This window comes from Chenopodium quinoa, unplaced genomic scaffold (genome assembly GCF_001683475.1).
Source record: "Chenopodium quinoa cultivar QQ74 unplaced genomic scaffold, ASM168347v1, whole genome shotgun sequence".
Classification (NCBI taxonomy): Eukaryota; Viridiplantae; Streptophyta; class Magnoliopsida; order Caryophyllales; family Amaranthaceae; genus Chenopodium; species Chenopodium quinoa.
The window spans coordinates 6,335,939-6,362,981 of NW_018743212.1; the positions used below are offsets into that span (position 1 = coordinate 6,335,939).

Here is a 27,043-nt window from a genome sequence, read left to right on the forward strand (position 1 = left end):
GTAATGGAGACAAACGTCACGAAAGCATTAGATGCGACATTTTATCGAACCAAGAATAGCTTAGAGCTATTAGCAATTAGATTGCTTACCTTAAAATATTAAGTGTTAAGACAAGCCAAAGCATGCTTAATCACTTTTTGATTTTTGGGATCTTGGAATCGTTTTATTCTCGCCTAAAAGGGACAAAAGTTAATGTGTGGATAAAACGCTCAATAAGATTGAAAATTTGCATGTATGTTTTAAATTTCAAACTTATTGGTTTTATAAATGGTTTTTCATTTCAAATTCTTTCAATTGTAGAATCATGTCTGCAACTAATAACAACAACGATTTAATGTGCCCGAAACTCCCCGACAAGTTAGATTTTAGCCTAAACTTGGTCAACTTCAAGGAATGGGAAGAGGAACTCCGAAAAACTCTTCGGAATTGTTCCATGGAGTACATTCTTCAACTCTTCAACTCTTCACCTAACTCGATAATCAAAGACGTGAAAGGTACTCATCACTAGATTTGGTTTTTGGGGAGACACAATCAGGTGTCTATATAACCCAAATACTTTCATTATCAAATCATCAATCTTTGCACCATGAGATACAATGATTAATACATGCACTTGATTATTAAGCTCACTCAACATGCACCATCGCTTGATTCATTATTTTCATCTCTTTTCCATTTGACGAAGTTCAAAATCTTCGTTTTTCACCAACACTTACACCTACACTTCATCCTTTTTTCACGTTTTTCTTTTTCGAGAGAAATTCGGTACCCTCCACAAAAATGATGGAAAATTTTTGAAAATTTTTTCTTTTCTGCATTTTCGAGTTACACGAGCACAATCATAACACAATGCACACACGAGTCATGCACATTAAGTCATGTCACCACATCAAGTTGAGTATGCACACACAGTCATGCACATTGAGTCATGTCATTTCACCGCATCGATACATCGAGTTACGCAATGAGTCAAGTACACCAGTCTTGGGTCAACCAAGAAAACCACGAGCAAAGTCCTTTGGCAAAATTTGATTTTACGGGATACACTTATTCATCGAAGCTTCTGTTCGGAGTCAATCGAGCAATTTCATCAAATTATTGAAGCACCTATTTGCAGCCAATCGAATAATTTCACCATCCGTCACCGATTCTTTGAAGCTCTTGTTCGTAGCTCATCGAGCACTCTTACCATACCAAATGCAATTCTTCAAAGCTCATATTCACAGCCAACCGAACACTCACACCTTTTCAAAGCTCTTTTCTTTAGAGACGCGTGGACATTCCTTTCAAAGCTCTTTTGTTCAGAGACGCGTGGGCATTCCTTTCAAGCTCTTTTATTCAGAGACGCATGGGCATTCCTTTCAAGCTCTTTTATTTAAAGACGCGTGAGCAATCCTGTTCAAGCTCTTTTGTTCAGAGACGCGTGGACATTCCTTTCAAGCTCTTTTTTTTAGAGACAAATGAACATTTCATTCAAAGCTCCCTTGTTGAGAGACACGAGGATAATCTCTTCCAAACCTCCCTTGTTCAGAGACACGTGGACATTCTCTTCCAAAGATCCCTTATTCAGAGACGAATGAATATTTCATCCAAAGCTCTTTTGTTTAGAGACAAGTGGACATCGACAGCGCTCCCTAAGAATGTGGAGGTTGTCCCCCCCCCCTTGATCTAAGAAGATGGATCGAAGTGTAGCGGTCTTCGACGGCACTCCATGAGAATTTTGATGTTGTCAAACAAAACAAGCTTTGATTAGATGTCACCCAGAGACGTGTGCTCGGCAAACCCAGATACGCGTTTCTTTCCCCTTAACTCCTTTATTTGTAAAGTTGACGTTTTTTGAAGGTATCGGTGTTAAAAAGGAAGATTTAGGATCGCAGAACATCCTGGATCATTCTCCATCCCTATCGAATTCTTTGACTTTTGTTTTCAAAACTTACGTTTCTCCAAATTCGGTCAAAGAGGGGGCTTCTGTAAACACCTAATTTTGTCTCCTCAAAAACAAAACCCAGTGATGAGTATCGTTCACGTTCGGATTTACGAATTCAATGAAGATTTGAAGAGTCTCGTGAAATTTCCTTACGCCTTGACCTTATTTCTAACCTTTCCTAAAACTTTTTAAACCAAAATCATTTATTTCGTGTCTTTAAACCAAAAATCATTCATTTCGTGTCCTCAAAATCATTAATTTCGTGTCCAATTCATAAAAACATCCAAACTAGATTATTTAGGTACATAATCCTGGTCCAATTAATTTTTTAGTTGGATGGGCTTTGAAAAGAGCTTTCCAACGATATATTATAAGCCCAAATCCAACTCCAAACGAGAAAGTTATGGCTAAAAAACCGAGCCCAAACCGGACCTAGATCCACCTTACCTACGACCCAATGATCATGAGGAAGGTCCAATACCTTATTTCCAATCCTAAACCAATTAGGATTCATTAGGAGCTTCTAGAATCCTCTAGAAGGTTCTAATTTATCCTTTTCACGAATGATAAAGATTAAAGAATTTGATATTGAATAAAACATCTCTTTTTGATAATCCTAATCCCGGTCAAAACTGAATTTTGTGCCTCATAATTTTTATCCAAATCTTGAATGGTTAGATAGGCCTTGAAATTATCTTTCCAATGATATATCATAATCCTAATTCCGATTAGAATCGAAAAGGATATGATTAAAATACCAAACTATATCCAAAACTGACATTGTTCCACTATTTCGATCATATCTTAAATTATACAAAAGACATCAATTTATTCTAATTTCATTGGAAATTATAACTCTAGATCTTTCCAACAATATATTATTTATCTTCTTTTGATTTTTGGATCAAAAGTTATGATAAAAACAAAAACCGCAAAACTGCAGGACCATCGCAGCGCAACAACACCATCGCGCCGCAAAGGACCTGGCGCGCCGCGATACTTCTATCGCACTGCGATGAAACCTGTTTTATTCCGTTTCAAATTCGGTTCATTTCTGATCGGTTTGACCCTCTTTTTTCCTATAAATAGAGGTCGTTTCACCCCATTTTCAATCACCAACAATCACCATAATCATCATAATCATCCGTTCTCTCTCTTGATCCCATGTTCTTAGCTTTAGCCTAAACACATCCTAAACATATCCTTGATATTCCTCCCATTCAAACACAATACCTCATTCATGAGACTTGAATACTCCAAGCCATCCTCGACGTCAAAGGTTGATATTTCTGAGGGTTTAGTCCCAAATCTATAATTCAATTCATATTTAATTTATTTACTTTATTGATTTAATTTTCTTGAAGTTTACTAACGTGTTTATTGTTTTAATAGCAAGAAAGTCGAGGCATCAAAGTGAGTAATTCAATCACCCTTATTATTATTCTTTGATTTTGGAGTAGAAATTATGTTTAGAATATTATTTTAATTCCTAGTATCATGTTAAGATGTTTCTATGATTTCTAGCATCATGATTATGATGTTGATTTTAATTGATAGTATCATGGTTAGGTTAACATTTTGATTTGATTATAGTGACATGCTAGGATTTTTTATTAATCCGTTTAGTATCATTCCTAGGATCTTACTACTAACGACGTTTTGATAATGTTCTTATGATGATGATTGTTATATTAATCATATGTTGCTTGATTATTCTTGATATATTGTTATTGCTTGATCACGCCCCTTTTTTGCAGGTTTAAAGGGAATTTTTACTTGAAATCACGCCTATTAAGATAATTAATAATTTGATTTAGGCTAATATGACTTTAATTCAAGTGATCACCAATAATAGATTTAATTGTGCATTAATAATCAACTAACGTATACGTAGACTAAACAGGTTTAGGATTAATTTGATGTATGTAGAATTAAGTAGAGGCCTATTTAGGACGGGTTCAATCTCTTTTAGGTTGGATTCGTACCATCATCCTTGAACATTCAGTCATGGTTCCGGACCACTATGGAGTTAGCGATCTCCGTGATCGTGAATGGGTGTAACCTTCACACCCTTGAACGGTTTACAAGTTCCTAAAACTTGTTGGCGACTCTTTTATCTCTAGCATCTTTTCCTTGGAACGCCGCCATATCTAAAAGCATGAACCACAATAGGGCTCAATGAAAAGTTTGAAAAATTCCCTACAATAACGAACCCAAATGCGTCAAATGCAATTATTGAATTAAATGGATCTTATATTGTTGAAAACTGAGACAATAAGAGTATTAAACCATCTAATATCCGTGCAAAGCCTATACATATGGATATCCCTTTCAAAGAGCTTTCCAACGGTATATTATAAGCCCAATTCCGAGTTAAAACGAAGAAGATATCATCAAAACACTAATCCAGGCCCGAAACTGACACCCTTGAACTCAAACGACCATATTTTTTAATACACAACAGATTTCAACCTAATTCCAACACCATTAGAAAGTGGATATTCAGAGCTTTTCAATGATACCTCATTTTCCTTAACCCAACATTTTAATAAAAAGTTTTAATAAATGTGTTTCGAATAAGGCAAATCGCTCCGCGCAACTTCTATTGTTGCGCGCTACTGCTTAGCACAAGTCTCAAAGTTACGCACGGCACTCCAGTGCAACTTTGAGAGTTTCGCGCGCCCTCTGATGCCGCGGCTCTAAAACCCTAAACCTAGATTCCTACTCCTATAAATAGAGGTCTTCTCTTAGACCTAAACACAATAGAAAAATCAAAAGTTCAACCTTAGAATTCTAAAAACCATAATCTCTCAAATTCTCTTGCTGTTATACTAGTTTTCCCCTATCTTCCCAAATACTCTTCAACCCTAATATATTCTTCTAAAGTCTTTGGAGGTACGAAGAAGGAGGGAAGTCCATAAACGCCTAAAATGGAGATCTAGCAAACAAAGGAGAATGGTTAATTTACTAAGCACTTAGATCAATCACCTTTTTTCTTCTTGTTTTAAATAACTTTAATCAATTAATTAGTGTTGTTTGATCACTTTAAAAAAAACTTTAATTAATTTATTCATGTAGTATTCTTTCGTTAATTAAAGAGTAGAATTGAATAATTAAGGCGAAATTGGCCTCAACACTCTAAACTATGGCTTAATTGCACCCATCACCTTGTACTTTGCGTAGTAGATATAACACCACAAACTAATGACTTGGGAGAAAAGTATACCTTTAGTGAGCTTTCCGGCAACCATTCTCGCCGGAGCCGGTCAATTAACTTTTTATTTTTTGATTTGCGTGTCGAAAAATGTCCCATTAAGGTTTTGGGGGTCATTTTGGCACTTAAGGGTCCAAATTGAGCCCGGAATAAGAAAAAAATAGGGTAAATGACACTTTTTGCGTGTTAGAAAATATCTCGATTTGCGTGATTGTGTTTTAAGCCGAGTAGAGTCATTTACATTATTTTTTTGCTTATTTCGAGCCCAATTTGGTCCTTTAAGAAATAAAATGATTCCCGAAACCTTAATGAGACTTTTTTTTTTGGCACACAAATCGAAAAATAAAATTTTAATTCACCGGCACCTGCGAGAATGGTGGCTGGAAAGCTTACTAAAGGCATGCTTTGCACCCAATTCATTAGTTTGTGGTGTTTGGCTACTACGCAAAGTACAGGGTGCTAGGTGCACCCAAGCCATAGTTCAGAGTGTTGAGGCCAATTTGCAAATAATTAATTTTTGTTTTATCACTTAAGTCAAGGCGAATCTTGTTTTTTTTTTATTGTTCTTTTCACGAATTTGAATAAAAAAGAATAACGACATTATTCGTTGCAACGTAGACTTTTTGTGATTAATATTTGTAAATAAAATCAACTAACTTAGTTTTTGGAATCGCGTTGCATATATTATTTAATTTGGTAATGAAATTGTGAAAAATGAAGAGCTAGTAGAGACCACATTGTCAAAAAGAACGTTTTCCTAGTATCCTCGCTCCCGGACTCATTTATGGTACTAATAGACCAATTTGGGCATGGGGTAAACTTATGATTCATGCTAATTATCCCTTGAATTTTACTTGGGAGAAAGGCGAAAACGAGGTTTATGAGTTTTCCTAAAACTCATTGGCGACTCTCAATTGGTTCCTTATAAAAAAAAGTAATGATAAACTAAATTCTAATTCAAGGTCTCCCAAACAGTCAGGAATTCAAATCCTAATACACCCTAAAAAGTGTAAAGTCCTAGGCTTTTAAAGGGCCAAGGGCATAAAGGAAATGGGATCCCTAACAATGGGGTACCCACCTCATAGGTAGCCCTTGTGGCAATTCATGACTTAGTGGTTCAATTCACCAAATGGATGTTAAAGCGATTTATCTTATTGGAGACCTTGATGAAGAAATTTATATGACTTAATCGGAAGGTTTTGTGGTGAAGGGACAAGAACACCAAGTGTGTAAGCTTAGAAAGTCTCTTTATAGTCTTTAGCAAGCTCCTAAGCAATGGTTTGAAAAGTTTGATAGTACTCTTAATAGTTGTGTCTATGTGACTAATTCTTCTGATTCTTATTTGTACTCTAAGGAGTTTGGTTCATCATGTGTGACAATTTTCTTATATGTTAATAATATGCTTATTGTTGGTACTAATCTTGATGTTGGGAATGATGCTAAGGCGTTGCTTTCTACTAAGTTTGAGAAGGACTTGGGAGAAGCCGATGTCAATCTTGGGATTCGTTTAAGGACAACTAAGAACGGATTCTCCATGAGTCAATCTCACTATGTGGAAAAATTTATTAAGAAATTTAACTCTTTTGATGTTGTGCCTAGCAAGACTCCATATGATCCCAACATAAAGCTAATGAAGAACAAGGGTCCTAGTGTATCTCAAGATCTATATGCAGAGGTAATTGGTAGTGTGATGTTTCTGATAATGTACACGACCCGACATTGCCTATGCAGTGAGTAGACTTAGTAGATATACTCACAATCCAAGTCAAAGTCATTGGATTGCTCTTCGTCGGTTACTTAGGTATCTTAAAGGTACCATGGAGGTATGTTTGAATTTTAATCGCTTTCCTAATGTTTTAGATGGCTATTGTGATGCTAATTGGGTAACTGATAATGATGAAGTTTCTTCTACTAGTGGGTATGTTTTTGTTTTGGGTGGAGGTGCAATCTCATGGAAGTCCTTAAAACAACCATGTCTAGCTCGCTCCACCATGGAATCTGAATTGATTGATCTTGATCGAGTTAGTAGGTCATGAACCGAAGTGGCTTAGGAATCTTCTAGCCGACATACCATTGTGGGGGAAGACTTCATCTCTGGTGTCCTTACATTGTGAATCTTAAGCGGCAATTGAAGTAGCTAACAATAGCGACTACAATGACAAGAAGAGACTTATTTGTATGAGACACAAAGTTGTGAGACAATTGCTCAAGAATGAAATGATTGCATTGGAATTTGTGAGGTCCGAAATGAACTTAGATTGGTGGATCCTTTGACGAATGGGTTAGCAAGAATACAAGTTGAAGAATCATCGAGAGGGATTAGACTTAAGGCCATGTGACACATCACACTTGTCCTAAATCCTATTGCGATAGAGTTTGTAATGCATGTATGAGGTTGAGTTGTTTAACTCTTAATGGATGTGTGGTGTCCCCTGTTGTATTTTGTGAGGTTGAGTTTCTAACTCTTAATGAGTCCTTATGCTATTGAGACACATTATTGGACTCACTTATGTGGTTGTGAAGACTAGCCATCTTCTATGAAAACATTGGCCGGTTTTCTAGAGTCTCCACTAGACCTAAGGTGAATGTACTTGGCTATAAAGAGTACATCTTTTCGCGGAGATTATGTAAATTATGGAGTGATGTATGTGTTGTGGGGGTCTTGAGTTAAATCTTAGAGTTTCAAGGTTAGTTTACTCTTTGATCAAGGGTGTACGAGTTTCAAGGTTTGTCTACCGTTATGCTTGTAGCTCATTGCTTCATTTCACTAAGCATTAGATTTCAAGTTACTAATGTAATATCTAAGTGTTATGTACTACATCATCTCTTATGCCCATATGTTGCTTCTCATCTTTTGTTGTTATTTTTTTTCTCAATTAAGTGGGGGTTGTTGGAGTAAAGAGAGGAAAGGTAGCTGACCGTTGCACTCTAGCCCGGTCGGGCGTGAGTAAAAGTGTTTTTTGATACATTTGTTTGCCTGGTCGGGGGCGAGTGCAACGTTAATCTTCGTCGTTTGTTCGCCCGGTCGGGTGGACCTCACTCGCCTAGTCGGGCGCGCATGTAAGTTGAGATTATGTATCACCCTCACCCGATCGGGTGAACCTCGCTCGATCAGGCGCGTATGTGCGACAGTAGACTAACGACTTTTTCTCTTCCTCTTCCTTTGTAACTCCCTCGTAACACCCACAATTAATGGGATGTTTAAGAGGTTGTTAACTCACCTTAATTCTGATAAGGCTTTGTCTATTTGGATTCTTCAACTCTTGATTATCCTATCTTTCAGTATGTATTTTCATGATTGAGAAAATTAGATTATAAGAATCTTCAAACATACTAAGCTAAAACACATTTCTCTCTTTGGACATAAGTTTACTAGTCTCCAACCTCCCACCCAAAAGTGCTTTTGTGTAGGAGTGGTGTGTGTATCCTTAATTATGTACCGGCGAATGCAATTGTGCACCCTAATTGCGTCGGATTTCGTTTTCAAGTCAGTAATTATAATCACGCCAAATTGAAATTCTTTTAAGTTCATTTTCTCTTCTTGTTCATTTTTCCATTGACCATTTGTACTAGACACCCATATAGTACAACATTAGTTAGTCTAGAGAAGATAAAATAAAAAATAAAAAATAGTACTTTATAATTCATTCGTACATTGATTGATTCAATTAAGCGTACTTCTACTCGGTTTCTTTTTTTTCAATTCAAATTCTTAAACACAGAAAAAAAAATGCAATTCTTATCATCCTACATCCTCCATTCTTATTAGATGGCACATTTCATTTAGGCACATTTGTCAATGCATACTTTCAAATGCAAGTATCATTGATTACATAGCAAAAATTATGGAATTTTGATATTTGAAAAGTTGAAGTTTAGACGAATCTAACAAGACCCCACAACTAAGTTTTTTCTCAATACGAAATCACAAAACAAAGTTAAAGTAAGTTATGTGAATAGTACAAAAGGTCAAACTGTGTCATCAAAATGGAGGAAATATTATTTTGATTCGATTACAAACATTTTCAGTTGGTCGAATTTTGATTTTTTGGATTTTTTGCACACCACTAATACAGGTATAGACACCTCTAAGGTCCTGTTTAGCAAAACTAGCAGTAGCGGGTAGCTTTTAGCGGTTGAGTAGCGGGTAACTGTCAGTTAGTAGTGGGTAAAGGTTAGCTGTCAATGTAACGGTTAATAGTATGAGTGTTTGGAAAAAATAGCGGTTGAAATGTTAAAATACATAAAAAATACATGCACAATATTTAAAAAGTAAACAAAATTTGTTAAAAGCTATTCGCTACCTTTCAAACACTAATATTTTTAACTTTTGACAAAAGCTACCTAAACGCTACCACTATCACTACCACTAACCACTACATGAAACGCTACCTTACCAAATACATTTATTTGGCTAAATTAGAAAATAACACCCATAAAAAGCCCCGATTTTGATAATAACACCACACAAAAAAAAAAGTTTAATTATAACACCACCAAAAATCCCAAAATTTTGGTTTCACCACCCACTAACGGATTTTTGGATGGAAACCGTTAGTGGGGCCCGCCATGTACACGTGTCAGTTGTTTATTGGTTTTAAAAAAAAGAAAAATTAGAAAAAAAAAACCTAACCCCCTAACCCAGCCAGCCACCCCACCGGCACCACCTGCCCCAGCCGTAGCTGCCGCCGGCAACTCTAACACCCGCCACCGACAACCCCTCTCCCCATCCCATCCCGACCTTCAGCACCGCCAGAAACAAGCCTAGCCACCAACGAAATCCAGCCCCATCCTTGAAACACGCCACCACCAACGAAACCCAGCCCCAACCTTGAAACACGCCACCCATCCACCAATGAAAACCGACAACGACCGAAAACCACGAAAACTAACAATCAAAAAACCACCAAAATTGACCATGGAATCGACCTAGAAAACGAACCATGGGAACCCTTCACCCTCAAACGACCAAAATCGAGCATGGAAACCCAAAATGGTCGATTTCCATGGCCGAATGGGCCGTTTCAAGGGTGGAGGAAAAGAGGAGGGGGTGCGCGGTGGTCAGGTTGGTTTTTGCGGTGGTTTGATGGGCTTAGGGTGGTTTTCGGGTAGGGGAAAGGGAGGAAGCGGTGGAGTCGGCGGTTATAGGGTGGTAATAAGGCTGGTTCGCCGATTTTTGTGGGGGCATGAGGTTCCGGCGGCTAGGGCAGGTGGTGCCGGTAGTGGGGCTTGTTGGGTTAGGGGTTAGGTTTTTTTTTTTTTTTTTTTTTTAAACCAATAAACAACTGACACGTGTACATGGCGGGCTCCACTAACAGTTTCCATCCAAAAATCTGTTAGTTGGTGGTGAAACCAAAATTTTGGGATTTTTGGTGGTATTATAATAATTACTTGGTGTTATTATCAAAATCGGAGGTTTTTATGGGTGTTATTTTCTAATTTGACCTGTTTTTTATTATTACTATTCAATTACCTAAAATACTACTGCCAAATAGGGCCTAATTCAATACCTAAATTACAATCTCCACAATCGTTTCCCAGCCATCCCAACTTTGGGCCTAAAACACAAACCATCCTTAAAACCCAAAACCCTCAACACCAAAACCGAGCCCTTTAACAACACCCCCGAAAACCATATCACCTTACAATAAAAAGAAACTCATTTTCTAGGGTTTATCTCTCTCCCTTCATTTCCCTCAGCCTCAACTTCTTCTCCTTCAATCAACAATGGCGAAACCCAGAACCGGCAGCAGAAACCCAGATCTTGTTAGGGGAATCGGCAAATTCAGCCGATCTAAGATGTACCATAAGAGGGGTCTTTGGGCTATTAAGGCCAAAAACGGCGGCGTTTTCCCTACTCACGCTCCTAAAGCAGCTGCTCCTGCTTCGGCTGAGAAGACCTCCAAGTTTTACCCTGCTGACGATGTTAAGAAGCCCTTAATTAACAAGCGCAAACCCAAAGCCGCCAAACTTAGGTAATTCATTTTTTCTTAATCGGGCTTATAAATTAATGTAAATGCAGATTTTTTTTTTTTTTTTTTGATTTTGAAAATTAATTTTTCATTGTTTTATTTTGTGGGTGGAATTGTAGGGCGAGTATTACACCAGGGACAGTGTTGATTGTGTTGGCTGGAAGGTTTAAGGGGAAGAGAGTTGTGTTTTTGAAGCAACTTTCATCTGGGTTACTTCTCATTACTGGTGAGCTTTATTTCAATCCTTTAAAATTAATTTCTTTATTGTTTTTTTTTTGAATTTGAATATTGGATCTATGTGTAAACCCAAAATGTAATTTTTGTAAAATTGTTTTACTGATGATTAATGACAGTGTATGATGTATTTTATAGTGTTGTTAGCGTGATGGACTAGTGATAACTTTAGTTTGTAGCTACGTATAGATATTCGGGTTTCGAACTATCCTGACATCCTTCAATATAAGTTTGATTTTAGTTTTGATGCTTGGCGTTTAGAGTTTAGGATAATACTTTATGAAAATTGATTTTGGAAATGGTTTGCACTGTGATTGTTATGTCTTTAATTTATTGTCGGTGTAGTATCGGATTGGTTGTGTATACTGGGTAGAGGCCTTGTTTTTTATGGCAGCGAACGGTTATGTATCTTACTATCAGTTTGGGAATTCTGCTGAGGCTTTGGTTTGAGGGTTTAGGATTATGTTAATGGTAACTGATTTTGGAAATGTTTCGCATTGGGGATTGTTCTGTCATTAATTTTCAATGGTTTTATTTGCATAATCTGTCAAAATTGTGCCTTGGTATTTGGCTGAAAGTGGAATGCAGTGTGTTATGTAGTGTAGGAGTATATATTATGCCTTTTAGTCATGTTCAAATTTGTGAAATAAACATGGTTATACTTCATTTTGTTGTTGTGGTCTTGTTTCTCATATGGAGCATGTCATTTCTCTTTGATTCACAGTGAATTAATAGTAGTTAGCGTAGTAGGTAACAGGGTTATTGATGTGATTAAACTGCAGCTGGTACTGAAAAGAATGACAGGTTTCTATGGCAGTATGTTCTTATTGTTCTGTAGTCTTCGCTTTGTCTTAAAACCTGTGTATAGCAGTAGTCTGAATACATACTGCTCATATATAATCTCAATTCAGCTGACATAAGAATTTCACCTGTGAGTCTTTGACTGAAATTTGTTATCAAGGGTAAAGCTGTTTCCTTTTACTTATATTCAATCCATGATCTGGGAATCTTCCTTCATGGTAGCTAGTGTTTAAATAGGCTGGTTCCAAAAAAAGGAATTGATTTGGACTACAGACAATTGGGTTTGTGCTCCCCCTTTTGTAAAGTTTATACAACAATCTGGATGTAGTTCTTCAAAGTTCAATGCAATCACTGTAAATTTGTAAGTTAGAGACTAGTTCATTTCTTTTACAAATTAATAGGAGGCTTTTAGGCAGATGGATCGTGACTTGTTGTATCTGTGTTTGCCCAAGCTGATGGTGTATCATAGACTTTGAGACTAGAGCCTTATATTGTGCTCTTGAGCTGTAAAAGGAAATAGGTTTTTGTTGCAATAAACATGGTTTACCAAACTTGTGAAATTGTGTTTTTTATGTTTTACTGCAGATTGATCCAGAATAGAGTTGTTGCTTTGGATAATGTTTGAAATGAGTGATATATGATACAATGACATTCTATTGGACATTTTATGAATTGTGTGTTTCTTTTTCAAATACTTAAATAGACAGTGAGAAGATGATATTATCTTTCCATGGAAGCATAGATTATCTTGACCATGGGAAATTGCTTGCCAACTGATGTGTGGCTATCTTTTTACATTGAAGTCATGCCTTTTTCTTTGTAGTTTTTGTTGTTTGTAGGCAGTTCGATGTGCATATTGATGTTGTAGCAGATGATTGTTTGATTAATAACGATTGCTTTCTGTTGTTTCAAATAGGCCCCTTTAAGATTAATGGTGTCCCACTAAGGAGATGCAACCAAGCATATGTGATTGCTACTTCTACTAAGGTTGATGTTTCTGGAGTTGATGTATCAAGCATCGATGACAAATACTTTGCCAAGCAAGGTGAACAGAAGAAAAAGAAGGGAGAAGGAGAATTCTTCGAGGCAGAGAAAGAGGTGAGACCTTTATTTTTACTTGTACATGCTTGAAGTTAGTTCTATATGCTCCAGTTTAGTAGTCTCACCATTTGAATTGTTTATTAAATTACAGGAGAAGAATGTACTTCCAGCAGAGAAGAAAGAGTCTCAGAAGGCTGTTGATGCCCCATTGGCAAAGAACATTGAAGCTGTCCCTGAATTGAAGGCATATTTGGCAGCAAGGTTTTCGTTGAAGTCAGGCATGAAACCTCACGAGCTTGTCTTTTAGAGGAGCTGAGTAGAAAGTAACTTGCACATCAGATTTTGTCATCTTATTATTTAAGCTGTTTATGTTTCTTGATGTATGTTTCTCATCATGATTCAAGTGTTTACAAATTTTCGTGCGATAACAACTCCTCGTGGAAGTTTTCAAATTTTGTTAGATGCAGCGAATGCCTTTATGATAACTTGTTTAATTTTAATTTCTCAATTTTGATTTCTCAGTGAAATTAGTATAGTTACAGCAGTCCCTTTCTAAGGCACATGTTATTATCTTGGTTTGGAATTTATGCTTTAGTAGGGGATTCAGGCTTCTTAATTGACCTCTGTTGTTCTAATCCTCTTCCTAAATTTGGTTATTGGTGATTTGCTCAGATTCTAGTAGAGGTATGGTTGATCATACTTGACCATAACCTGTTGTTTCACTTTTTGAGTAGTGTCTTCATAAATGGTGTTATACCTACACGGCTACACCCCATTGGAATTTCATGAATGTTAGGATGTGCCTCTATTACCTTCCTTTTGGGTTTGTCTGCCCAATTTTGCTGCGTCTTTAGCTTGTGTTTGGTTCAGTTCTAGCTGTGTAGCAAAATTTGTCACAGATTTTCACGAATCTGCTTTGTTAATGAACTTCATCATAGATATTTTCCATGCATTTTCCAAGTAATATTTGGGTTTAACGATGTTGCTGTGCACTCTTTTGATTGCAATTTATAGATTAACAAAACAAGCTTCGCCATTTAAGGCTCGACATGTTAGTGGACGATATACTCTTATATAGTATTCCCTACTTAATATTGTGTATGAAAATTGAATATTTTAAAAATATACATTGACCTTAATTTTGTGTATGAAAATTAATTACTTTGAAAATACACATTGAACGCAAAATAACAAAGCTGCCCTTTTGTTTTGTCTGCAAACGGCATGGTTTAAAGATTGCTGGATGTGAATTGAGTAGATCTTTGTTCTTTACTGCAACATGACTATAGAATAAAAATGATTTGACTGTAAAAATTTCTGAGAGGAGATAATACATTACAACTCACGAATAATGGAAGGAAAAAAAAAAAATGAAAATCTTAAAGATAATGATCATACACTTAAAAAACAAACCAAAGTTCATGAAGTTGGGTGACTTTATCAGAGCAAGCTATCAGCTCGAGAGGGTAATCTCCTGAAGAAATTGTTGGGAACTGTTGGCATCTTGCTTCTGAACCGAGGATGTCGGAAGAGATACAAGCCTGCAAAGATAGCCAGAAGCCTAAATGGTGTAACATAGAGTAGAATAGCTGCGATTAGGCAAAAGAAAGTAAACAGACAGGTAGCTCTAGGATCTCTCCAGCTTAATAATGCCTGAAATCTCTCTCCTTGAGTTGCCATATCTCCCAGCACTGTCTGTATTCTCCCTGCTATACTTCGGAGCCTGTCATATCTCATTCGAACTATATCTGATGACTTTGTTGTTGGGAAGGTATCGAATTCTTCATCAAGTTCATCTGGGTGAGCTGCATCTGCCCATGAAAGCTTGGTATCCATGTGAGGAGGATATCTTGGTCTGTATCGGTAATTCCATATACCGATCAGAAACATGTAGAGACAAACAGTTGGGAGGATGAGTTCTGGATAGCAAATTAAGATGAAGTAGAGAATGTGAACTAGAACTGTGGTGACTGGGTTCTTCCATTTGCAGACCTCGCCTAACCACTTGCTCATGGAGAGCATTCCTGAGAAGACAGAGACAATCCTGAAGAAGTTGGCCTTGCTTTTTCTCATGCTCCATATATGGGAGTCGACATCTAGCATGTATTCTACGACCTCTCTCCTGAGGGGCGGTTCTGCTCTGCCTAACCTCACTGCCACAATGTTCATGGCTTGGTATCTTAAGTTGTCCAATTGGTTTATGGTGAAAGGGTGGACATAATGCATCTTTGGGAGTAAATGATGGGAGTATTGATAGATCATATTTGAAAAGGATAAGCAGGTGAATCGAATTGCTAGTTGGAGCTCTCCCATCTTTTTAACACCAGAGGATTGGAGGACAAGGAGAGGGTAAGAATGGGTGTAAATCCTGTCGGTTTCTAGGGTAGATAGCCGGATTCTTATCTTCCCTATCTTTGGATCTTTTGCACTCTTGTCATCTCCTCCGAGATGGCAGTTGTCGAAAACTGCTAAGGTGATCACAGTGCAAGGATCATAAACTTCCCACAAGTACTGCTCGTTCCATTTAGGGTTGAAGCTCTGGATGATGGTTCTTGTTCGAACCCATTTTAGTCCATACTTTGCCACACAATATGCATCAGTGCTGCTACTTCCTTCCTTTTTCTTCATGGGTGAAAGCCCTTGGGCACTCAAGATTCCCACCTCGAGGATCCCCATTGGCTGTTTCCACAACTGTCGTGCAGTTGGCCTAGTATCACTGATATACATCGTTGATTCATCGAGCACATGGTAACCCCCTCAAGACAGACTCTCAGGTGAACCCTTGTGGAGAATTTAAGTTCATTTCTCTTATCGCCCTCCAGGGCTCCAAACCCAAATCTCTCAAGGTTGAACCAACGTGAGTGGACCGCTTTGTGATCCAGTCGCTTCTCAAAGACGTTTAATGGCAAGCTTATCTTCCCCACTAGTTCATCCTTTGAGCTGGCTTTGTTCACAAGTTCGAGAACCAACATTTCTTCAAAGGGTTCTGCTGCTACGAAGATCAGATCTTCATTCCACAGTGGGTTGGTAGTCTTCACCGGGCACACCTTAGTTTTAAGTATTTGGTTTCCAAGTTGAGCCTTGATAAAAACCTGTGGGAGTTGGCTCTTATCATGTGGCTCAACATCTTGTGCTTCAATCACATTTACTCTGAGATACCATAACTTGGGAGACACATAAACCTTTGATCTGATGTTGTAAACGCCTTCTCCTGAAACTACTGAAGCAGCCTCTGTATGCCAAGCTTCAGGGAAAGCTTCATCAGCTTGTGTTCCCATCCAAACTGCAACCATAACCTCTCCTCTTGTCTTCACCTCACCTCGACGATCCTCTAGCCTATACCATTGTGGAGCCAGAGGACTATCAGGAGGAACCCGTGTAGGGACTTCATTCAAGTCAAACACCACCTTGCCTAAGTACTCATCTCTGCCCACCATCTCCCTGTCTCTAACATAGACTTCAAGGACAGTGGATTGTATCTTCTCCTTTGAAAACGCGAAGACTTGTTTCCACTCAGGATTGATTTTGTTCTCAAAGTGCTTCGTTTTACCCTTGTAGTTCCCCAACTTGACCTCTACATACGGGTCACAGCTCCCCGTTACAGGGTTAACTGGAAGATCTTTGGCACGAACTACATGAACATACAGGTAGTTCATCTGCTCAACAAGGTCGTAGGTGCTTGATGTCCTGTCACCTCCAATCCATCCATGCCCACCTCGAACTCCTCCATGTGGCCATCGCTCCCCAAGCTGGGGCTTTGTGTCTTTTAACTTGAAATCATCAGGGTTCGGAGGTGAGCCTTTTTTGTCTGACATGCTTACAAATTTGAGTTAGAATCACTCTGCTGGTTTCGACGTGTTCACAGAAGAACAGGATGTCAGAAGCTGCTTGAGGCAGGGATTTTCATGGTTTAGGCTATATAAGTTTATAAAATTTCATTGTTGACTTCTTAATTTGGGGTGATCAAGGTGCTATAGGAAGCTTTCTGTATGTAAAAGATGTGATTTAATGGCTATATTCTAAGCTAATACATGATTGACTACTCATTTTTACACAGCTTTGTTGGCATTCACCTTTTGCATTAGCAGGTATATATTCCCTTTTAGTCTTTTGCTCTGCTTTCCCGAGCTCGTGGTCCTTTTGGATTTTGGAATATCAAAAAGCCCTTATCACAAAAGAAAGGCAAGATTAATTAAATGTAAAGTTTTACAGAAAAGAGTGGTTTTAGAGTAAATGGTGAATGACAAGGAAAAAAGGATTTTGTTGTTGCAAGTGTTAATAAGACAGTAGCTTTCTTTTATAGGAATTGTTTGACCCTTAATATTACAGAATTTAGCTAATCAAGAACAGAACAAGGTACCATAACATACATGCTCGATCTCTCTGCCCTTTAATATTATATTCCACGTTTTATCTCTAGGGATCAAATTTAAGAAATTGAGTTGAAATATCACAACTATCTTTCACTATCTGTCGTAGCAACTAGTAGTCTCTTTAAATCTTTATACATGTCATTTAAACTCGTAAAAAGAAGTACAGAATATAAAAGCTTAATTTAATTTACTAAATATAAAAAGCAGCGTAATATTTTGAAATGATTCTAAAATCGAATTATCAAAGCCTATGAATTGAGGCAGAAATCCTAATGTAAGTGATGTCATAAGATGTTTCTATTTCTTTCGTTTTCTCCCCCTATTATGAAGTATGTTATCTTTATAGTTTTCATTGTTTATGTGGATACAACATGTGCCCTTCGCATACCCTGCGTGAAATATTTTACTTGAAAGTGAGGAGTTGATGAGATTTGAACCCGTGATCTTTGTGTCACACTGATTCTAATAACATGTTAAAATACCTTCATAAATATGTTTGTACTTGTTAAATTAACATCCCAATTCTGCTTTCCACCATAATAACAGCAAATAGGGCGTTTAGCTTCAGGCGGTAGCTAAGGTGAAGGAAGGTGCAGGAAAGGAGGGTATGGAGGTTAAAGCGCTGCATGCAGAAAAAAATTAAAAATACAGGACAAACTTAGCTTAAAAGAGGTTTTATTCTTCAAGCCTCTTTATTCTCTTCTACTTTATTCTTCTATGGATTTCAACTGTAAATTACCTTGACTTATTGCAAAATTATTTCAGCTTTATCTATAGCTTGTACATGACTCATTACTTTCTTGCTCTCAAACCAACAGTGGACATTAAGGTCATAAACCAGCTATTAGTGAAATAACCTATTAATTAGTTGACATCTTTTTTATGAAAAGGCACATTTTGGTTGAATTATTACTATTTTCCATTTAATTTAAGATATTTGTGTTTTTTGAGAAATGACACGTTTTCTTTTTTCACATTATTCTAAATAATTAGAGAACGTATGATGACTTATGTGGTGTATTAATTTGACCATTTTTTCTCGTATTTTTTGACTCAAAATTGAAGAGACTTTGGAGCCATCACAACAAGGGCTCGTTAAAATAAGTAAAGGATGGATTTGTCAACTTCGAACAATTTTCCCAAAATCCAAAATCTGGAACTACTTCTGTCTACTATTGATTGTTTCTTATAACTGGTTAAGGTGGAAGATTAGAGAATTACTTAGTCCATTTATGTACCCTAAGCTGCTAAGCATAATCTTAACACCTTTTGGTTTTGGTTTACTATTAGGGATAATATTACCATAAACGGTGGACATGATCGGCTATTGGGCTATGCAAATAGCTCAACAACACAGGGCCTCAAAACTTTTGGGGCCCCAAAATCTGAAATTCCGTTAAGTGTAACTTTTTATTTATTAATTGAGTAATATTAGCGGAATATATGGTAGTTGAGTTGGTCTTTTTTCATTTTTAAAAATAAAAATATTAAAATTAATAATTTCTTGTAAAATCTTCACCTTATCAATATTTACGTTGTCACAAACTAATCTTCCTTTTTTTTTTGTTGGTGTATAATCAATCTACCAATAAAGTCCTCTAAAATTAATAATTGAAATTACAAAAAAATATAGAAATAATAAAATGAATGATTTCTTACTCCGTACATAATTTCCAATATTTTTTAATTTGATAAGTAAAAAATTTGACGAAAGAATCACAAAAGTATTTGAGATCAAAATATAAAATGAAGCGAGTATTTTAATTTAAGTAGCACAATATCACGTACTGATTCGTAACATTGGTAACAACATGTCTCCAAAAGGTATAAGACGATTCTGATGGTGGAGATATATGGTGCATTTTTAAAAGCATGACACTTCATGCATGCAATTCTAAAATCTAGTAATATACAAAGCATACTTATATTATCCGATAAATAATATTGAATCTAGATGGAAACTACTTGGGAAGTTGGGAGAACACCAATTTGACCAAGAAAAAGCCATATCCTTATTTGTTTATGTTAATTGACTAATTCTTTAATCACATTTCAGTCAAAATACGTAATCCCAAACTACAAAATGAATGCCTATAAATTCCACAACCAAAATACATTATACACCAACTCAAAAAAAAAACAAACTTTTGACATTCATACAAAACAACACAAAATGAAATCTCAATTGAAAATCTCTCTCTTTCTATTCTCTCTTCTCATCACCACCTCCTCTTTGCTCACTCTTTCTCTGGCAGCTGAACTCTGCCACCCAAATGACAAAAATGCCCTTCTTGAAATTAAAGCCCATTTAGGCCCAAACACCACTTTTTTCTCCTCATGGCAGCCCAACACTGATTGTTGTAAGACTTGGTACAACGTTGGGTGTGATAACCAAACTAATCGGGTTAAGTACCTAACCATCGGTCAGAACAACGAGCTCATCGGGCAGATTCCTCCAATTGTCGGTCAGCTGACCGGTCTTGAGGTCCTTTACTTTAATGATATGCCTGGTTTAACTGGGCTCATTCCCTCGTCTATTTCAAACCTTGTTAACCTTCAAGACCTCGAGTTTTTTCGAACTAACTTAACCGGTTCAATCCCACAATCCCTATACCGGCTTAAAAAACTAAATATCCTTGACTTATCAGAGAACAAATTCAACGGTTTAATCCCCGCATCTCTATCTCGTATCCCCAATCTCCAAAAACTCACCCTACAAAAAAACCAGCTCTCCGGTTCAATCCCCGAGAGCTTCAGTTCATTTAAAAACCTAGCCTTACAAGTCAGCGATAATAACCTCTCCGGTCCAATCCCAAAATCATTGAGCCAAGCCGGGTTTAGCTGGCTAGACCTTTCAAACAACCAGTTCATAGGGGATGCTTCATTTTTATTTAGAAATCCAAAACTAATTTTAATATACTTGAGAAACAATGCATTCTCATTTGACTTCTCTAACGTGGTATTTAACTCAAGGTTACAAGGTCTTGATGTTAGCCATAACATGATTTATGGTTCACTACCTAGACAACTTTCTCAGTTGCCTTTGCAGGTTTTTAATGTGAGCTACAACCAGCTTTGTGGACCGGTTCCGACCGGAAAATGGTTGACCCGGTTTGGGGCTGATTCTTTTGAAAATAACAAGTGCCTTTGTGGCGGTCCGCTCCCGGCTTGCAAGTGAACCGGTTTAGGAAGATAATCTTGATTATTTGTTTATTAATTTTGATATGTGAATTTATTTAATTTGGTGAATTTCGTCTTCCATATGCTTCAATAATGGCGGCTCCGGAGCTTTATTTGTATATTATCATCCATTGATTTGATTTTTAGATTTATATAGTTGAAAATTTCAATAAATTATGGTGAATATTACTACGTCGGTCTCAATTTTTTTGTCCTAATTTTATTTTTATGTTTTTCCACTACTTGCCTCCATTTTAATATGTACAAGTACTTCATACATAAATATTATAAACATTTGACATTTTAACAATAAAAATTACCAAGCATCCAACTAGAATCCACGTGACATTGTTTTACTTTAATACAAATCAATACGGAGTTGTAATTACTAAACACAAACAAAGTTATATATTTCATTCATGAACATTATTTAATCTTCATGAAACAAAGGAAATACTTCTTGACATCACAAGATTTTAAAGCATGATTATATATATTGGTTCAAACAATATGTATTTTTCTCCAGTTTTTAATTGACACGGTTTGACAGTTGTACAATTCACAAACTATATTTTGACTAACTTTTGTGATTTATAAATCACAAAATAAACATAATCAAGTGAGATCTTGTTTGAATTGTCTCAATGTAAATTTTATCAATATTTACTTTTTATAATTTTACAATATTGATAATTAGAGATATTAATTCATTAATACTATTTGTTAGCAAGCTTGATTAAACAAAAATTGTCAACCAAACAAAAACAGTAAAGTAGAAAGTACATGAATATGTAATTTAAAAGTAAATGATGTGAAAAAAAAAATAGTACAAAAGTAAGAACGGGATCCCGGTCCGCCCTCTCTTTCACAACCAGGAGTACACATCGCTGGTTACCTTGCTTTCATCCAATAGGGAGAGGGAAGACCCGAGCGGAAGTGCGATGTGTCTGGAAACTCGGGCAATTCTTAACAGGCACCCTATCGCTCGATCCTAGGGAAATGAATCCCTCCATCCCTATCTTTTAGCTCCATTGCTACAATATGAGTCAAACTTAGAAAACTTTGACTACAAATTCCCGTTGTTTTACTAAATGAAATATAGTCATGTGAGATCTTGTTTGGTTCATCTTATTATAAATTTATAAATATCAACTTTCAATAATTTTTACGCGTATGAAAATGGAGATATAAACGTTTTAACACGTGTTTTGAAAATCGCGCACAGTCAAATGGGGCAAAAATAAAGGGACAGAGGGAGTATATAGGAGGTCATTTATAGTATTGCAGCACTTAAAAAAAGTAAATAAAATTTAGAGGAGGTATATTAATAATGTTAAAAAAAAAATAAAAAAAAAATATTGATAATGTTAAATTATAAAACAAACATACAAATATACAATCACAAATTCAAAGGGGTTGCACCAAAAAAAAAAAACATAAAGGGAGCCCATCTAATATAAATTGGGCTTATTCTTGAGGCCCAAGACCTTATTCAAGGGCAAATCCAAATATATTTAAACACAAACACAACTCATTCACTCAAATTGCTAACCAAATCACCTATAGGATTATTTACAAGGGGGTAAAGGAGCACCACATAGACATTTGTTGTAGGCAAAGAGGGAAGGGCTAAACGTCTTTATGTCGTCCTGTTGGGACCTTGCCACAAAGTTTGTTATAGCTCACATCAGTCGACTACAACGGGAGTTGGCCGAGTCGTTTCAGAAGTGATCCTTACATGTTATGAGCAATGTCAAGATTTCTTAGACCTTGGAACAAGTCCACATTGCTAAAATCAAACTTAAACTTGTTATTCCTTAGTGATACATCAGTGAGTTCTGGCTTATCGATCCCAAACAAGAAAGATGCATAGCCTGAGAGTTGGTTATTTGAGATTCTTAGTTTTGAGAGCTTTGCCTGACCCAATGACTTCGGAATTGGACCGGATAACTGGTTATCATATAGTAGGAGACTGACATTGGTGTTGAATGATCCAAAGCTTGCTTGAATTGAACCGGTTAGCTTGTTCCTGATAATAGTTAGAATAATAATATATAGAGAAAATTAATTAGTTAAAAAGGAAAGTCATACATCTAAATTGAAACTTCTTTATTTAGAAAGTGATATATCTAGAAAGAAACGGAGGAAATGTATATACCTTGTAATAGCAAGATAAAATTTTATTTGAACTTATACTATCTAGATTATTAAACCTGAAATAAGTGAAAATAATGTGATTACGTGAATTCAATAGAACCTCAGTTGCGATTGTGCTAGTTAGGGGATTGTGGGCAGACATGACGGCAATGGTGACAACGGTGGCTTGGTAGGGTGTCTAGAAGCGTGCAGTTGGGTGAGTGGAGTTGACTGTTGAACGTTGATGTGCACACATGGTATAGTGAATACAAGGTTATTTTACTATACCCTCATTTTTTTTTTGAGAAAATACCCTCATGATTATGGGATACCCAACATATGTGGACAACTGGACACACTCTTAAATTTGACGGACAAGCATTAATCAATTAATCTTGCTCATAAAACTCTCACGCATACACGGCTACACTTTGTTGTAATAAGCATCAAAATGCATAATACGAACAGATTGGTATGGCCGTCAAAGATTGTGAAAATTTTATAGTTGTCGATTGAAATATGACTATTATAATGTTTATAATGATTATGTAGTTTAAAATTGACTTATTTTTCTTCAAGAAAAAAAATATATTTCTTTACTTTTGATATAAAATAGTATCATCACCATTTTTTTTATTCATCCAATTTTTAGTTGTCCCTAATCTTAATGACAAGTTGACAACCCTCCAGTTGCACCAATCAAAATCGAATTGAAGTCCACCCACCAAATACTAATAAGAGAGTAAGGGATGACGATGATACCACCACCGCAGTTCATAGTAAACATTGTCATGGCGACTAATCAGCCATCGCAATTCGACTTCGGTTTTGGTTTGTGATTCTGTAGGGTTATTATCATTAAGGTTAGGGACAACTTGTGGGATTTTGACGGCTTCTCAGGTGTTTAAACTAGCGCTTTGAGGCTGATTTGTAGTCCCTCGTGGTGATTAAATTATACCACAAGGTATGATATTTCACTCTATTATATAATATATACTCGAAAAAAGGATACACTATTCAAAAAAGTATTGATCCCATTACATATTTTGGTGTTTCATTTTTTAGTAATGAGTAATCTGGGAGTTAAATTTGAAAAAGCAAAACCACCTATTTGGTAATATGAGCCAACTAATGCTGATAATGTGTTTTAATATGAAGGATTTCGAAGAGATTAAAATGAGGGCACCCCCATTACTCATTGCAAGAAACAAAATTGTTTCTCATAGTGGCAGTTTTGTAAATAAAATGTACCACTTTAGTTACGGTGGTACATTTTATTTACGAAATGGATGATAAAATTGTACCACTTTAGTCACAGTGGTACATTTTATTTATGAAACTGCCATTGTGAGAAACAAATTGTTTCTCACAGTGAGTAACAGAGATTTACTGAATTAAAATAGAGAATTTTAAATATCGTACTCAGTTGTGTGTTATTTCCCTATGATAATGTAGGATTTTATAATGTCTTGTATGAACAATATTGGCTTAATAGACCATATCATGTAGTGATATGTCTAATCAAGCATGATGGTTTGGGCGGCAACATTTAATTGAGCATACTGGCTTGGGTGGTAACATTTGACTATATTTGGCTAGGATGGTAATACTAATCCGTTCATATTATGTATTTTGAAGAGTATTACTAGTTTACTACACAGCTGAGTTTGATATAAAAACTTTCTATTTTGATTTCTATGAAATCTTTAAATTATTTGTACAGAACTGTAAAAATATTAGGCTTAGCTTAGGCAATATGACTCCTGGATTTCTAAAACATATAATGCTCAATCTCACTAGTCTAAGGCGGTCAAGCGGTTTGTGCATTTTTGTATTTGCTCGCTAAAGGCGGTGGAAGTGTGGAACCCTTCTTGCAACTTCATAGATTTTACTAGTTGTGGACTTGTCACACCCACTAGAAGTTGGCATTAATCCTACCAATCTAACCCTACAGTTAACTCATATTGAAAAATATCTTATAAATTTCGCCAAAATTTTACAAAATTTACACAATACTCGTAATGATTATTTATTTATTTTTTTCGAGGAGCTTTAGTACGATATGATGGTATGAACAAGCAAAGAAAGATATACATTGTGTGTGATGTGTTTTGTAAATTTGCTAACAGAGCTTTTGAAAAGGAGAAAATGACAAGTAATGATTATAATGTGAAGCACGAATATTAAATTTTATGAATCTAATAATGTTGTATATCCAAGTATAAATGCATATAAAATCACAAATATGTATATCGAAATTAAAAAGTATGACATGTATTACCCTATACCTAGGCAAGAATTTAATTTGTTACTCAAGTTTGATGATATTTTTTAAAAATAAAAAATTTAATAATCTACTCCCTCCGTTTTTAAATACTGCTCCATTTCTACTTTGTGCACTATTCATTTGTCCTACTTTAACTAATGTTTGTGATTTATATACCAACTCCATTTCTTATTTTTGCAATTTTGGATATTATTTGTGAGATATAAAATATTCCAAAGTTGCAAAAAATATGAAACAGAGGTAGTATAAGAAATAAATATAATACTAGAAAACAGGCTACTTCCGACGGAAAAACCCCGTTTTCCATCGGAAAACTCGTTTTTGACGGAAATTCCATCGAAAGCGGTTCTCGGAAAAGGTTTTGTAGGAAAAACGACTTTTTCCGATGGAATTTTAGTCGTCGGACAAGATTCTTCGGCCCGGAAAGTTTGTCGAAAATTTCAGACGGACTGTTTTCCGCCGGAAAATTCGTCGGAAAATCCTAAAAAAAATTAAAAAGAAAACCACGTTGCGCCACCAGCCACCATCGCCACTAATAAAAAAAGCTTTAAAAAAACCACCATCGCCAGCAGCCCCCACCACCCTAACCCTAACCCTAACTGACCTTGACCCAAACCCATTCACCCTAACCGACCCACCTACCTAACCCTAAAACCACCAAGAGCCGTCACCCACCTAACCCTAAAACTGAACCACCCTCCTAACCTTAAAATCGACCCAGACCACGACCCACACACCTTATAACCTAAAGACCGACCCACCCACTTAAGTACTTAACCCTTTAAATCAACCCAGACCATGACCCACCCATCTAGCCCCTTAAACCGACGACCCAGACCCACCCACCACAACCCTAAAACCACCAACGAGCCACCACCACCACAACCCAAATTAACTTAAAAACAAAAGAAAGAACATAAAAAAATAAAACACCAAAACATACCTTAAATTATGAAATTGGCTTCAAACTTCACCTAATTTTGGTTAATAAGAGTAAATTCGACCATAAAAACTCTAGAGTTTTCATGGTCGAATTTGACCTTAAAAAATCAAAACCAGATTAACCTTTAAATCTTGGTTATGATTCCATGTCACTAGTACTATTTTGTCTCGCTGGCAAGGTTACACAAATAATGGCCTTTTTTTTTTTTTTGTTTTTTTTTTGGTTCTACTTATGCTAGGGTGATAAAAAAACGAGAATGATCACCATAAATGATAGCCATACAAAAAAGTGGGGCCAATATAATATTATATTAAAATGTACTCTCTCTCTCTCGTAATAATCGAAACATTTGGACTTTTGCACTATTTATATGCTTATTTTGACTATATTTGGACGAGTTTAGGTTCGGGTTAGGTCACATCAAGTCATTGTCAATTGGAATCTTTTTTGCTTATTAATTGTGCAATGTGGATATTGGCTCTAGTAAACTTTATTTCATATTGTTTGCTATGTTAGTCGGTTAGTATTAGTTTTCTCTATCCATACCGACTCTGACTTAGCTTAGGCTTTAATGAGCATCTCTGTATTATTATTCCTTAGTGGTTCAACTCTTAATTTTCCCCTATACTTGTATTAGGGTAGTCAAGTGGTATAAATTTTGTTAGATCGTAAGAGGTTAGTCTTCAGCCTAATTTTTCTACGTCAAATGTAAAGTGAAGTGAGTGAAATTATTTCATTTTGTAAGAAAAAAGAACATGTAATGAGGAAAGTAGATAGGTCATCGTAGGTGAGATAAAAACATTTCAATAATGACATATCATATCCAAGTAAGGAAGTGTGTCAAATATTTTGAAACCATTAGAAGAGAGAGTGTCAATTATTCTAAAACGGCCAAAAGAGTGAATTATATCAAATTGTCAATTATTATGAAATAG

At 36.2% G+C, this 27,043-nt stretch overlaps 2 protein-coding genes and 1 pseudogene across 2 annotated transcripts; 2 read left to right on the forward strand and 1 right to left on the reverse strand.

Moving 5' to 3' along the window:
• Nucleotides 1-10,784: 10,784 nt before the first annotated feature.
• Nucleotides 10,785-13,736, forward strand: LOC110734559 (60S ribosomal protein L6-like). Its single transcript, XM_021914731.1, has 4 exons — nucleotides 10,785-11,116; nucleotides 11,233-11,339; nucleotides 13,065-13,246; nucleotides 13,341-13,736. The coding sequence occupies exons 1-4, from the start codon at nucleotides 10,869-10,871 to the stop codon at nucleotides 13,494-13,496; spliced, it is 693 nt and encodes a 230-aa protein (XP_021770423.1). The 5' UTR covers nucleotides 10,785-10,868; the 3' UTR covers nucleotides 13,497-13,736.
• Nucleotides 13,737-14,475: 739 nt separating this feature from the next.
• Nucleotides 14,476-17,328, reverse strand: LOC110734558 (annotated as a pseudogene).
• A 2,117-nt stretch (nucleotides 17,329-19,445) lies between these two features.
• On the forward strand, nucleotides 19,446-20,916 carry LOC110734560 (polygalacturonase inhibitor-like). Its single transcript, XM_021914732.1, has one exon. It carries the CDS (start codon nucleotides 19,646-19,648, stop codon nucleotides 20,738-20,740), a length of 1,095 nt encoding a protein of 364 aa, XP_021770424.1. The 5' UTR covers nucleotides 19,446-19,645; the 3' UTR covers nucleotides 20,741-20,916.
• Nucleotides 20,917-27,043: the final 6,127 nt, after the last annotated feature.